The sequence below is a fragment of the Chaetura pelagica genome, unplaced genomic scaffold (assembly GCF_000747805.2).
Source record: "Chaetura pelagica isolate M959 unplaced genomic scaffold, ChaPel_1.0 scaffold93, whole genome shotgun sequence".
Classification (NCBI taxonomy): domain Eukaryota; kingdom Metazoa; phylum Chordata; class Aves; order Apodiformes; family Apodidae; genus Chaetura; species Chaetura pelagica.
The window spans coordinates 17,786-31,467 of NW_009952800.1; the positions used below are offsets into that span (position 1 = coordinate 17,786).

At 53.0% G+C, this 13,682-nt stretch overlaps 1 protein-coding gene across 1 annotated transcript in view; it reads right to left on the bottom strand.

Annotated features, from left to right (window-relative positions):
- Positions 1-241: 241 nt before the first annotated feature.
- The window catches only part of CFDP1 (craniofacial development protein 1), a gene marked incomplete at its 5' end in the record, with an annotated part of 65,164 nt that continues 51,723 nt past the window's right edge, over positions 242-13,682 (bottom strand). The window contains 2 exons of the mRNA XM_009994903.1: positions 242-332; positions 5,205-5,363. Of these exons, the coding sequence (XP_009993205.1) occupies positions 242-332; positions 5,205-5,363 (250 nt within the window). The remainder of the gene's footprint in view (positions 333-5,204; positions 5,364-13,682) is intronic.

Genomic DNA, 13,682 nt, shown 5'->3' on the forward strand with positions numbered 1-13,682 from the left:
TGCTGGAATCATGCTGGTCTCTTCTGTCACCTGCCATTTCACCCTCAAAGGAACCCTTCCCACTGACAAATACCCTCCCCAAACAGTAAAAGGAAAAAAAAACAACCTGTGTGTTGAGCCAGACAGGCTGAGTCTTGGGTGGAGAACAGTTTTTGTGCCTGCTGGTCAAGGGGGGGGTGGCTGGCAACCCCCAGCCAGTGCCCGGGCACAGGAGGGAGGAGGATCCACCTCCCCCAGCACGTCAGGGCTTCATCCTGCTCAGTCTGAGGTCACGTTCGATTTCAAACTGCCTGTGATCCACACGTTCCAGGAATGCTTTCCTCTCGATGTACCTGCAGGGAAGCAGAGGCTGTGAGCACTGCCCCCAGCAGCCAGCACTGCCCCCAGCCAGGGGAAAAGCTGACCCAAAGGGACAAACGGGGAGAAAAAGGTGTCGTCTGCCTCCTTCCCTCTCCCCCCACGAGCTGATCACAGCACTGAGCATCTCCCACTGACACCAAAACTGCTCCATGGCCCTGCTGGGTGTCTCCCAGGGGACTTGCAGAGGTCTGGGGTGAAGGGTTCCTGTAGGTTGGAGCCATGGCCTGGCTGCTTCTGGTTCCAGCTCTTCACTTATGGCTGAGAAATGACCTTCACAACAGCTCAAAGGGGCTGAGGGCAGGTCCTGTGGAGGGGAGGCAGCTGGGGGGCTGCCCAGATGAACCTGCCCACCCACCCATGGCCAAGCACCTCCAAACCCCACCTCAGCAGCACAGTCCAAACTGGTAACGGGCAGGGGGATGCAAACAACTTCACCCTACAAACCTCCAGCAGCTTGGGGGTGCAGGCCAGGTGGGTTTCCCAGCCACAGAGCAGTTCCCAACCACCACTGAGTGTTTACTTCTCCCTCTCAGCAAGGCACCTGAGCCCTGCAAGGAAGAAACCAAGCACGTGCCTGCCTGGAAAAGCACCTTGCTGCTCATTAATGGCATGCAGCTGAATGTTAATGGACTTAGCTGCAAACCCTTGCCACAGATAGCCAGGGGCTGTGCTACTAATTAACCTACAGAGGGAGCGAAATTGCAATTCAAAACAGGAGCTGTAATTGAATCATCACAATTGTTTTTTTGCATTTGTTCCAGGGTGGCAAAGGCTGGGCTGTCATGACAAGGTCATTCTGCTCGGTGTGGCACGAGTCTCTGCCAGGAACCAGAGAAGCCCAGGGCTTGAAAGCAAGGCTGAAGGCTGCAGGCAAGAGGAGCATGGTGGGCTCCATGGCTTTGGAGGCTGGCAGTGTGCAGGCAGGTGCTTCAAGAGGAGTTTGAAGCCCCCTTCCCACCACCAGCAGTGGTTCCTCTAGGACAGCGGGGGTGATGAGGTCTCTGCTTTCTGCCAAAACCATGGAATGGGCACTGAAGGTGCTCCCAGGAGCAGGGCACCCTCGCCTCTGCTGTCATCCCAGCACTCCTGCCCACCCAGCCATCACTGGAAATGAACTCATCCGAGTTCATCTCAGCCCCGTGGGTCCCCCCTCCAGCCCATTCCCATCACTGTCTTGCACTGACACATCTGGGTCAGCTCATCTGGGCTGGCTGCGAGGGGCTGGGGCCTGGCCTGGTGCAGATGATGTGCTGCTGGAGGGGATTCTCTGGCCCCCTGCCCACAGCAGCTCAGGAAAGGCAGGCAGGGGAGGGCCACTTCCCTGCATCCCCAGCAGGGAGGTGACCTGCTCCTGGGGCCGGGCTTGGAGAGGCCACAGGAAGGAAGCTGGGGGGTCATGTTGTACGTTAGTGTGTCAGATTGCTGGGTGTGCAGCTTCCCCCTCCCTCTGCTGCTGCTCAACACCAACCCCAGCTGGGAAGGCCAGAGATAACCAGGGTTACTGCTGGTAACCTGGGAACAGTCCGAGGTAACCTGGGAACACCTGACTGCCTGCACAGCTACAGTTTGCAGCTCCTTCAGCCCCTCTGTGACTTGCTTCTCCCAGCCCAGCAAGGGGTCAGTGCCTTCCTCCTCCTCTGCAGCCTCTTGGGCAGGCAAGGACTGGCCCCTGGGGGATGAAAAAAACAGAAAGCGGGATGGCTTCCCCCCAGCCACTGCCAGGGGCTCTGTGTGGAGGAGGAACTGACATTATCCCGTGGCCTTGTCCTTGGCTGGCCACAGAAACACGCTGCAGGGGCTGGAGCAGACCCCACAAGGCACTGCCTGCACGTGGGCTGGGATTTATGGAGCAGGCAGCCTGGGAACAGGTCTGGATGGCTTGTCCTGCAGGCACAGGGAGGCTGGAGGTGCTGCTGGGCACTAACAGGGAGGCAGGGTGGGCACAGCCCCCCCCCCCCTGCAGCCCAAACCCTGTGGCTCCATCTTCAGTTCCCAGCCCGGGAGCTGCTGAAGGGCTGTGCAAGTGCAGGAGGGAGGCACAAACACCAGCCCTTGCTTGTCCAAATAACCTTTGTTACCTGAGTCAATACCTTCCTGTAAATCATCAGCCCGTAAGGAAACAGGGCAGATCCACAGCAGGAAGGAGAATTTGCTGGGAGAAGTGGCAGACTCTGCTAAGGAGCAGCTGCAAACTGCTCTGGGGAGGGTCTCCTGGGGGCTGCCTGTCCCCTGACAGTCCCTGTCACTGTCAGGAGTGTGTGGGTCTGGCCCCACACCTGAGCTGGGCTGCTCCCCCACTGGGCCTGTCCTACAAAGCCGACCCAATTAAGAGACCACAACAGATTTTCCATTTCCAAGGCACACCAAGCACAGGGGAGAAGCTGCTGCCCCCGCTCACTTCAGCCCCTCCTGTCAAATCCAGGACAGGCCCTCGGGAGCTGACACAACCAGATCCTGCTGCTGAGGAGAGGCAAATCATCCTCTGGGGCTGGCAAGGGTGGAAACAGCCACTGTCCCCTCTGCCTCAGGAACCCTGGGGCCAGGCTGGTAAGTGGCCCCATCACTCAGCCAGGGAGGTGGTGGCAAGAGGGGCCCTGGGCTGTGAACAGCGACTTCTGCAAGGTCACTGCAGACAAAAACTGCAATGCCTTCCCTTCTGAGCAAAAAAATAAATGCCTCCTGCCCTCCTCGAGACACACACACAAAGGCCATCCCTGCAGTGCACAGTTGAGCCTTTCCTGGTCAGGAAGAGGGTTTTAATTACAAAGCAGGGACCAGAGGTTTCTAACGCACATTGGCACCAGGGCTGAAGGCAGCGGCTGCTCCCTCCTGCCTGGGTGGAAAGGTTAACAACCACTCATCTGGTTCTGATAGAGACGTGTAAATGATTGCCCACTGAAGGGCGAGCACAGCCTACATTGTTAAAGGAGAAGAGGCAGCTGGAGAAGGGACAAGAGGCTCCTGCAAAAGGACCTGGAGCTGGTGGCAGCTGTGTCTGTATGATGTGCCCCTCGAGCAGGCTGGCTGCTCACTCATCATAGAATGCTTTGAGTTGGAGGGGACCTTCAAGATCATCTGCTTCCAGCCCCCCTGAATGGGCATGAGCCAGGTTGCTCCAAGCCCCATCCAACCTGCCCTTGAACACCTCCAGGGACTGGTCTTCCACAACTTCCCTGGACAACCCGTTCCAGCGTCTCACCAACCACACGTTAAAGAATTACCTCCCTATGTTTAACTTAAATTTCCCCTCTTCCAGCTTAAAACCATTACCCCTCATCCTATAATTCCATTCCCTTGTCAAAAGTCCCTCCCCAGCTTTCCTGGAGCCTCTTCAGGGTCTGGAAGGCCACTATAAGGTTGCAGCTCACATCACAGCAGGGGCATGTGCAGGTGGCCTGGAGCAGAAATGCAGGGGGCTGCTGTGTGTCCATGGGTGCTCCAGAGCAGTCAAGGCCCAAAGCTGTTGCCACACTTGGCAGACACTCAGGACATCTGTGCAGGGCAAGTTCTCCCTCCACATCTCATCAGGACACACCAGCCAGGTGCCACAGGAATCACAGAATCCTTCTGGTTGGAAAAGACCCTGAAGATCGAGTCCAACCATAACCCAACTCTACCAACCATAACTCAACTCTACCCAGTTCAGAGCTAACCCATGTCCCTCAGCACCACATCTACATGGCTTTTAAACACCTCCAGGGATGGGGACTTCACCACCTCCCTGGGCAGCCAGTGTTTAATGACCCTTTCAGGGAGGAAGTTAACAGGACCCTTCCCTGGAGGTGGGCTCTCCCAGTGCAGCCTGCAGCTCCTGATGGGGCTTCATGGGAAAAGCCTGCCCTCCTCCTGCATGGTCCATGGCCTGGCTCCAGACTCTTGGCACGTGTGCTCTGCCACACCTGCACGTGAGGCACCTCACTCCCCTCCTTGGATTCCAGGTATCCCAGAGGAACACCTGCCCTGCTCCAGCACTCCTATAGAATTGCTCTCCTTGGCCAAGGGCAACACCAGGGCAGAGCTGAGGGAGCAGGGGTGTTGTGGAAAGGTGCAAGGCCAAACTGGAAAAACCCCAGCTGTTATAAAACACCTACTGGAAACATAAAATCCAATCTGGTGGAATGCAGAAGCTCCAAGTGATTCCTACAGAGCAGAAGAACAGCTTACAATAAAAACACATTTTATGAGCTGTCCACTAAGCTGGGTACGTTTTCCTAGAGCTCAGCAAAGCACTTGTGGTGGAAACTCTGCTTCTGATCTTATTACCCTTCCCTGCAGTGCATGTTATTAACTTTCTGCTTTATTTACAGCATTGCCATTTACTTTTACGACCCTCCCATTAACTTCATGGGAGTGAACATTGCTTGATGAGCACCAGCAACACCCAGTGCTGCCATCATCTGTAACACAGCACCTTGCCAGCTGCTGGGGGCTTCCTCACATCCTGACAGGGGAGGAGTGATGCAGCTGGAACGTGTCACTTGGGAGACCAGAACTAAAACCATACCTCCCAGTTGAAAAGCAAAACACCAGAGGAGCAGGGCAATTGTGTTTCCTCAAGGGAGAGCTGCACCAGGCTGGTTCAGGCTGCATCTCTGCCTCTAGCAGGGGAGAAGACAAAGCAGAGCCAGACTGGACTTGAAGAACTCCCAAGGTCATCAGGTGCTTGCAGACTTCCCTGTCTCCCTGGGATACCTGGAGCAGTTCTGGCTTTATATATCCTTAAGGGAAATCCTTAAGCAATGCCATGGGTTTGCTGAATTCTCTCTGTAGCAAGTGAAGGGGTTGCTACACATACAGGAAGTGGTGGGAAAGGCTGGATTACTACCAGGAAAAGTCCCTCTTACCCATCTTTCCCTCGGTTGTGGATCGCCAGCTCCTCCACAATCCCCTCCTCCTCCTTGAAGCTCTCCCAGTCCAGTTTAGATTTCTCCAGTGTGCTCATCTTCTGCTTTTTGGAGCTAATCTTCCCCAGGAGGCTGCTCATGCCACTTGGCCTCTTCACCCTGACAGAAATAAGGGAGAAAACATGACTTCAGTGCAGGGAGGCAGCATCAGCTGGCACTTCAAACTGGAGCTGGGACATGTCACACCTGAGAGTGGTGGCCTTGGTGGTGAGTCACCTCCACTCAACAGATGACCATCAACTTCAGGCAGCCTGAAGGTGGCAAGGTCAGGCTTCCCAAGATCCTGCTTCCCAAGATCCTGCTCTGCCTGGAAGCAGTGGAGTTCATTACAAGCATATCTCAAGTGCTTGCTTTTCTTTTTTTTTTTTTGGTGAAAGGGCTTTTTCATTCATCTTCCTAAGAGAACAGAAAGCTTTCAGGCCAAAAGAGATCATTAAATCATCTAGTTTGACCCCTTGTATATACCAGGCCAAGCCATTCCACTGATCACCTCCGTGCTAAGCCCAGTTCTTTGTCTTCAGTTTAAAGTGTTGTTTTCTGGAAGGGATCCAGCCTCAGTGCGTCACCAGCACTGACAACACATCTAGGAATTAACCATTTCCTTGGTATCAATGTGCCTGTTTTCAACTTGATTTTGTGCAGCTTTAGGTTCTGTTTGCTCTCAGTCTCACTGTATGTTGGTGTCCAGGTTGGTCTCATTAGTCATGAGTACACCTTAATGAACGTCCACCTGAATTCTTTGCTCTGACAAAGAGCTGGAGCTCTTTATGCCTCTGACTGAAATGCATTTCATCCCAGTCCCTACATAATTTCTAAAGTTTTTGTCCCCCTGCTCATGTTTCAACACTCTTTGAAGATGGGGGCACCAGAACCACATGTAACCTCCACCCTTCTCCCAGTCACGGATCTATTTCTGCCCAGGATTGCCTAAATCCCATTACTGCCACCATCACAGGACACATGGAGTCCCAGTGCATGTGCACTGTGATCCTACCCCAGCTCCAGATCCCTGTTCACAGCAGGAAAACCACCTTGGTCTTTCATCTCCTTGTTCTTAGAGCACCAAAAAAATCCCACTCTCTTGGTGGGGCCCCCAAATCTCCCCTTTAGGGTGGGAAATGCACACAGAGGGACTCAGGTCAGCCAGGTCACCCTCTGAGGAAGACAATTCTCAGGGCTAGGAACCCATAAAACAAACTCCTATTAACCCCTTCTTAAACCCTCCAGGATGGGGTGGGGGGGGGACACAAACAGCATCTCATTGAACTCGGTGTTTACACACATTCCAGAGATAACTCCAGGTCTGCAGGGCCTTTGCCTCTGCAAGAAGCAGGGAGAGGAAATTATTCTCGTTCCTGAGAGATGGAGGAATTTAGGGGGGGGGGGAAGACCCAGATTCTCTTTCCTGAGAGACAGAGGAATTTGGGGGAGGGTGGGGGGGTGGTCAGGGAAGGCAGCCAGGTGAGCACCACAGCCTCCTCTCCACCAGTTCCCTCCCAGCAGAGCCTGCCCAGGGGTAGCTGTTCTTGGGAACAGATCCAAAGCTGTCCTTCCCGGGTCATTAGTGTGGTTTATGCTTCCATAATTTGCAAGCCTCTAAAGGGAAATAATTCTGCAGTTTATGTGGAATTAAATCAAAGAAAATCACATCTTTGGAAGCCACAGCCACTTGGGGTTGCAGCTTCCTGAGGTAGCTAGATTTGGGCTACAAACCCTGAATTAAAGGCATCCTGGCAGGCTCCATAGGCACTGGGCAAAGCTGCTGACCCTTCCTCATACTGCCCAACCAGAGGAGCAGAAGTGTCTTAGGACCTGGCCCTCTTGTTTCTTTCAGTCCTTGCCCACTGCTGGAGGACTTGCCAGCAGCCAGCACTTCTCAGTCTGTGGGGACACAGAAGATGGATGCTCTTTTGGTTCACCTTCATCCCTGAACATCTCATCAAGGTGGCTCCAGCCCTTCACATCAGGATCAAGCCCTGGTCCTCACTCAGCCTCTGACCCTCCCTTATTTTTCTAGGCATGATGGCTCCAGGGACCCTCATCTGCAGGTAGCAGGGAAGTGGGGCAAGATAAAATTGGAGAGAGATGAGATTCCCACATCTGGCCACCCAGGACTGCACGTGAGCCTTGCACAAACCCCAAACCCAGCATCAGATGCATGTTCAGGTCATGAGGGAGTGGGAGGAGAGGAGATACCACTAAGAGGGCAAAACTGAACAAAATATTGGGCAAGCAGCTCCTGTGGCAGCCCACAGCTGCCTGGAAGGCAGAGGCTGGTTCTTGTGCAAGGCTGCTCCTTACACTGTGCTGGGAGGCCTTGGGTTCAGCACTGGACTTAAAAGATGCTCTGAGGGAGATCTAGAGAAGTGCAGTGGCTGATCCAGCTGGCAACGCTCCTCTCCCTCCAGCCTGGCAGGCAAAAGGTGTTTAAATTAACACACGGTATTCAATAACATTTCTCTGAGTACACTTAACTTCCCAGACACACTTGTGCTTCCAATTCTGCCTACCTTTGAAGTGGGAGAAGCAGGGATGCAGCAACTGAGGCTGTTGTCCCATGTCCCTACATGTCTCCCTAATGTGTTTTTTTGGGGCAAAGAGCCCTGATGGTGTAAGAGCCACCTCACCCACCCAGGGGCACTCACACCTCACCTGCATCTGCCAGCTCTTCTGTGGGTGGGAGAAGATAGAGCAGGCACCTGGGAAGCTCATGTCAGGATCTCTCCTGGGTGTCAGAGTGACAGGCAGGCTCTGAGGCAGGTTTGCACATGCCAGGGCTGATGTGTTTTTGGCTCAGGATGCTGGTGGAGAAGAGCTGAGCTGGGACTGGGGCCCACCATCCAGGCTGGGCTGAGGCACACGTCCCTGCATGGAACACAGGCTGGGACATGCTGACAGGCAACTGTCCTCCCCAAACCACCCTGGAGGGTATCCAGAGGAAAAGGGAACCAAGGGCAAGGTGGGTCATGGGGAGAGGTGGTGCTGGTGTCCCAGCAGGGAGCAGGGGCTGCAGGCTAGAGGGAGGTTGCTCGTCACACTTCTTTTCTCTCATGGTAATTCCTGGCATAAATTAACACACATCCACCTGTAACAGTGCTCCTGTATCTCCTCTTGGCCATGGACCTCAGGACTATCCCTTAAAAGACACAACTCACTCAATGGTTGAAGTTGCAAAGTCTAGGTTATGAAGATGCACCTCGACCAAGGGCTTCCAGGCAGCCTCAAGAATACCTACACATCAATGGTCCCTTCAAGGCAAGGGAAGCTCAGAGCAGGTTATGTTGCACTCTTGTGTGGATGACTGCTCCAAAAACACTGCCAACACCTTCAGATAGGCCCTGGGCTTGACAACCTGGCTGTGCTCCTGCCCAGATGGACAATACTGTGCTGTCTGCAGCAGGACCAAGCTTGGCCCAGGTAACAAGACAGGACCAGGCACAGGCTGAAGGACATGTTGGAATCTGCTGCTGAGTCTTCACCCTGTTCTGAGCCTTTCATCACTCTGAATAAATCCAACAGCAAACCTGGGGGTGGGAATTCCTAGGCTTGTGCCAAAATGCAGTAAATGAGAGACATTAAAGTCCAATTAAAAACTTGCTTGGCCTTAAATGCCTCATCTGTTTAAAAAGCAAGTTAGAGGGGCCTGATTAATTGCATTCAGTGCCAACAAGAGGAATTATTACCCTTTTTGTACTCATTAAGGGTATCTGCAGTGGCATCTTTAATCACCAAGGCATTTAAAAGAGAGAAAGTAATTAGCTAAGACATAAAGGATCCCGGGGATGAGAATCAGGACAATTGCCTATTTAGGACACAAAGACACGCTCTTAATTTCCACAATTACAAAGCACAGCCCAAATCAGCCCCTGAACCAGCAAAGAAGTGTGCTGGTGAGCTCTTTGTTGGCAGGGGGGCTCCCCTGCACCCCTCCAATGTCTTCAGGACAAGGAGCATGCCTGTGCATCACCCAGTGTGGTGGCACACAGGGACAAACTGTGAACCAAGGGCTTCCTTGCTGTCCCACCATGTTGGACATGCTGTGAATTCCTGTCCTTAACCACAAGGCTTCCTCCCATCTCAGCATTACCCTGCAGCCCCAACAGGAGCTTGGAGAATTGCTGCTATACCAGTGATAAAGTGTCACTGTCACATGTAATCCCTGCTGTCTTGTACCAGGAAGGTCAGCAGCATCCAGGAGATGTGTGCCTGCCTGCAAAGGGACAGACTCCATCCCAAGCTTTAGAACATCATCTTCCAGCAACAGGAAAACAGGGCTGCAAAAGGCCTTGTAGTGCAACCTGTCAGCCAAAGCAAGATGAGCTCCTCTCCCCCTCACCCAGAGATGGGTGCTCTGAAGTCACCCTGACACCAACCCCACACACACCAGAAGTTTCAGTACTTTGTCAGCCTTTCACTTCTGGAAGTTTTCCCCAATGACTCCATTTCCCTGTTCAGCCTATGACTCGTTATCTTCTTCCTAGTAGCAACTCAGAACAGATCATCCCCTCACTTTTCTAAGCAGCCTTTTAAGTCTTTGAAAGCTTTTCATATCTCCCCCCTGCTCTTTCCTAGACTAAACAATCCCAGGTCCTTTCAAGCTTTGCTCATTCCTCACGGTTTCCAGCTCTCTGACCACTCTTGCTGCTCTCCCTGGACTCTCTGCTCTTGGCCCACATCTTCCTCAAAAAGCAGCATCCAAAATGGGAAAGAGAAGGCTCCAGCCACAGCTTTCCCAGCACCAGGAGCAGGAGGAATTCTTCAGATGCCTTGTGAAGCATGCAGGTCCTTACACAGCCTCCTCTGACGTGTGCCCTCTTCACAGCCCTGTGACACCATTGACTCATGAGCCTGTGATTCACTGAGATTTTTTGTCTGCTCTGCTGCTGCCAAGCCACTCATTTCCTTCCTTGGACCCTGCAGATGAGTAGTGCTACCTAAAGGCCAAGCTTCACACTGCTCCTGTGCTCTTCCTCAGGCAGAAGGACTCAACTCAAACATCAGCTGTAACATAAAAACCACTTCCCTGCTGCCTCCCTGAAGTGCAGAGCAGCACCTCAAATCCCAACACCAGAACAAGATGACAAGGAAATGTCACCCAGGGCAGAAAGGTGGCACCTGGGGCCACGCAGCCTTGAAAGCACCATGTTGTTCCTCATCAAGCCCTGGCTTTCCTGCAGCCCCTCTCCTGCCCAGCTCTCTTCCCCACTGGAACCTGCAATATTTACTTGCAGGGCAGTGAGGCCAGCTCTGCTCCTGTCACTCCAAGCATTTTGATGGCAAGGATGCAGGTGAGATGCTACTGCTCAGCAACGAGAAGTTTCACAAGCAGCAATATCTAGTCCTGCCATGAACTGCTGTGAAGCTGAACAGTTTCCTCCATGGCAGGAATGATTCCCATACAAACAAACCACAGTTGGGCAACTCATGCAGCCAGTAAATACTTATTTAAATAATGTGAAAGGTTCCTGCTCAACACACCATGGATGGCCCACACAGCTGTCCAACCTTCAAACAAAGTGGCTGGGTGTGTGAGAGCTCTTGCATGAGGAGAATATGTGCAGAGACCTGGCTGGTAACCCCTATGCCAGCTCTGCTGCTCACTCCCAGCCTCTACAGACCATCTTCCTCAACAGAGGAGTGAAATGGCTGGTGGGGAGAAAGAGGAGCCCATAGCTAGAAGGAAAACATGGTGCCACCTGCTCCTCCAGGTCAGGGTGGTCTGGCTGGATGGAGCAGGCAGCAACACGACAGTGCTTGGCATTGCCAGCTTGCAGGAACATTCCTTAGAATGAGAAAACAGGTCTTCTCCCTTCAGACCCTAGAACTGACCAGGTCTATCCATCCCTCACCCTTTGTAACCAGATGAGGACAGAAAAATCTCCCAGGCCAAACCCAACTGCTTTTTTTTCCACCCCCCTACCCCAACAAAGCCCTCTTTCTGGCCACTCGGATGCAGAGACCAGCCCAAGCTCATTCTCAGCCCTGCCTGTCACAACAGGTATTTAAAAAACAAACAAGAAAGCCTTCCTGATGCCAAACAACCGTACATTGCAATCCCCAGGTGGAAAAAAACCAAACAACAAACAAGCGAGGAGGAAATGAAGATAAAAGGCAGGGTGGATGCTGCTGGAGGGCTGGCAGGGTGGTGATGATCCTGTGTGGATGGCAGTGCAGGGCTGAGCAAAAGCAGGGTAGGATGGCAAGGAGAGGGCTGCCTGATTCCCACTGCTTGATTCCCACTGCCTGATTCCCACTGCCCAGCTGGGGAACTCGCCACCAGCTCCGACAGAGGTGCCTGCCCAGATGCTCCCCTTGCTGAGCTGGGAGCAGATCCTCAGCATTTACACCCTAAAGCACCAGAAACTGAGCCAGGGAACCTTGGGACGGCTCTAGGAGCAGCAGAGCTCTTGGAGGCAGGTTATAAACCCGTGTCTTTGGAGTGAGGATCATAAAGTTCCTTGTGCTCTGAAGAGCAACACGCATCAAACTGCTGCAGAAAAGCTGCCAGGACTGGGGCAAAACCCAGTTGGTGGAGTTATGGGGCACAACAGGGCAGGCTGCTACATGCAAAGGTAGCAAGAGACACAAGGACAGTGGAGAAATGCAAGGACCTGACAAAGCACTGGGGCAAAGTTGGACCTACTGCACGGAAAGCTTCACTGGTAGGAGCACTTGGCAGCTCCTGGTGAAAATGTTCTGGGGACAACTGCCCCTGGAGAGGGTGGTGGGTCTGACTGAAGCAGGTCCAGCCTGGAGTACTTCCAACCAACCAGGAAATGCAGGTTTTGACTCCAGCTGACAGCATGAGTTAACTCCTCTTGGAGTTAAGTCCAAGCCTTTTGTTCAGGCTTGCCAACCCAAGTTAACCCCAGGTTGCTTTGTCATCACTGCTGTTGCAATGCAAGCTAGTAAACTCTGAAGAGCTAAGCCAAATCCCAGCTCCCTCCTGGTTTCTGATGTCACCCCACAGCCCCCTGAGACCTCAGGACAGCCCCAGGGTGAAGATCCCTATGTGAACAGTGATGTTCACAGCTTCTTGCCATGTAGGAAGTCTTTGACACTGACTCTGCCTTGCCGAGGCACTCCAGGCTCACAGCGTAAAGCAGAACAATTGTTAAAATAAGCAACAAGTCAGACACACAGGGAAGAGGTGTGACCTCCCAAGAAGTGAGAGTGAGAGCTCTCCTTCCTGCAGCTGGGGTGTAAGAGTTTAAGATGGAGATAAAAGGTGCTGCTAGGTGAGGACAGGTGCATTGCTGCACCCCAGGCGCTCAGCAAACAAAGCCTGGCCGAGATGACACCGTTTCCATCAGTGTGGAGAGGGGAGGGATGATGCTACAGACCCTGGCAGTGTTGAAGGGCAGGTTGGATGGAGCTTGGAGCAACCTGGGCTGGTGGGAGGTGTCCCTGCCCATGGGCTAGTTGAAACTAGATGATCTTTAAGCTCCCTTCCAACCCAAACCAGTCTGTGATTCTACACGATGCTGCCTTGGTGAGGACTGCTGCAGGCAGTGGCAGAGCTGGCCATGGGCACAGTTGCTGCTGGATGTATTTAGATCTAAATATAGTCAGTGGGGAACAGAGATTGGTCACAGGGGAAAAAATACCATGTCACTCCCACCTCCCAGCAGCAGTGAGCAACAGCCTGCTGAAGGGCATCGCTCTGGCAGGCCAGCTACTGGTTTGATTGCTGGGTTTGTTATGAATGCAGCCCAGTGAGTTTCTGTGGGGTTTTACAGGTTGTGCAATGCTGTTTTGCTCTGGCAGAGTGCACCTCACCTTCAGGAGGGAAAAAACAATGTCATGGCACCAGTTTGCCACCAGTGAAAGCAACGGGGCGAGTGAAGGGGCTTGCAGAGCTTCATGCCATGGGCTGCCAGCTTAACTTCTGGTGCATTCTCTGAGAGAGACAAATATTTTGTGCTCATCTCCACATCATGAATAGCCCTCGATGGGCCTTTCCAAAGCACAGGGCTGGAAAAACAGACCTAAGGGCTGCCTTGCTCCAAAAGAAGACAGCACACATGTTCTCCAGTTTGCTCCCCAAACTAGGGAACAACCCAGAGGTAAATGCACAGTGATACTGCACATACAAACAGTTATTTCAGGAAGAAAACCACAGCTGGGTCTCAATGGACAGCAAGAGGCACATTTTCTGAGCAGGGAAGAGCTGGGATGCTTTGGCTCAGGAATGGCCAAGAGCAGCAGCAGTAACACAGGTTCATGGCTCTGCTAGAGCTGCCCTTTCCCCCAGCAGGTCCCATCCCCTAGCATCCAGGTCTACAGCTACCTCTTTGGAGGACCTGGTTGAGAAACACTGCCTGGAGTCTCATTCTACAGGCTTTGGAGGACATTAAGAAGCTCCTGGGGAGCAGGCTGGCTCAGGCAGAGCCCCTCACCTGCAGGTCCCCTTATCAG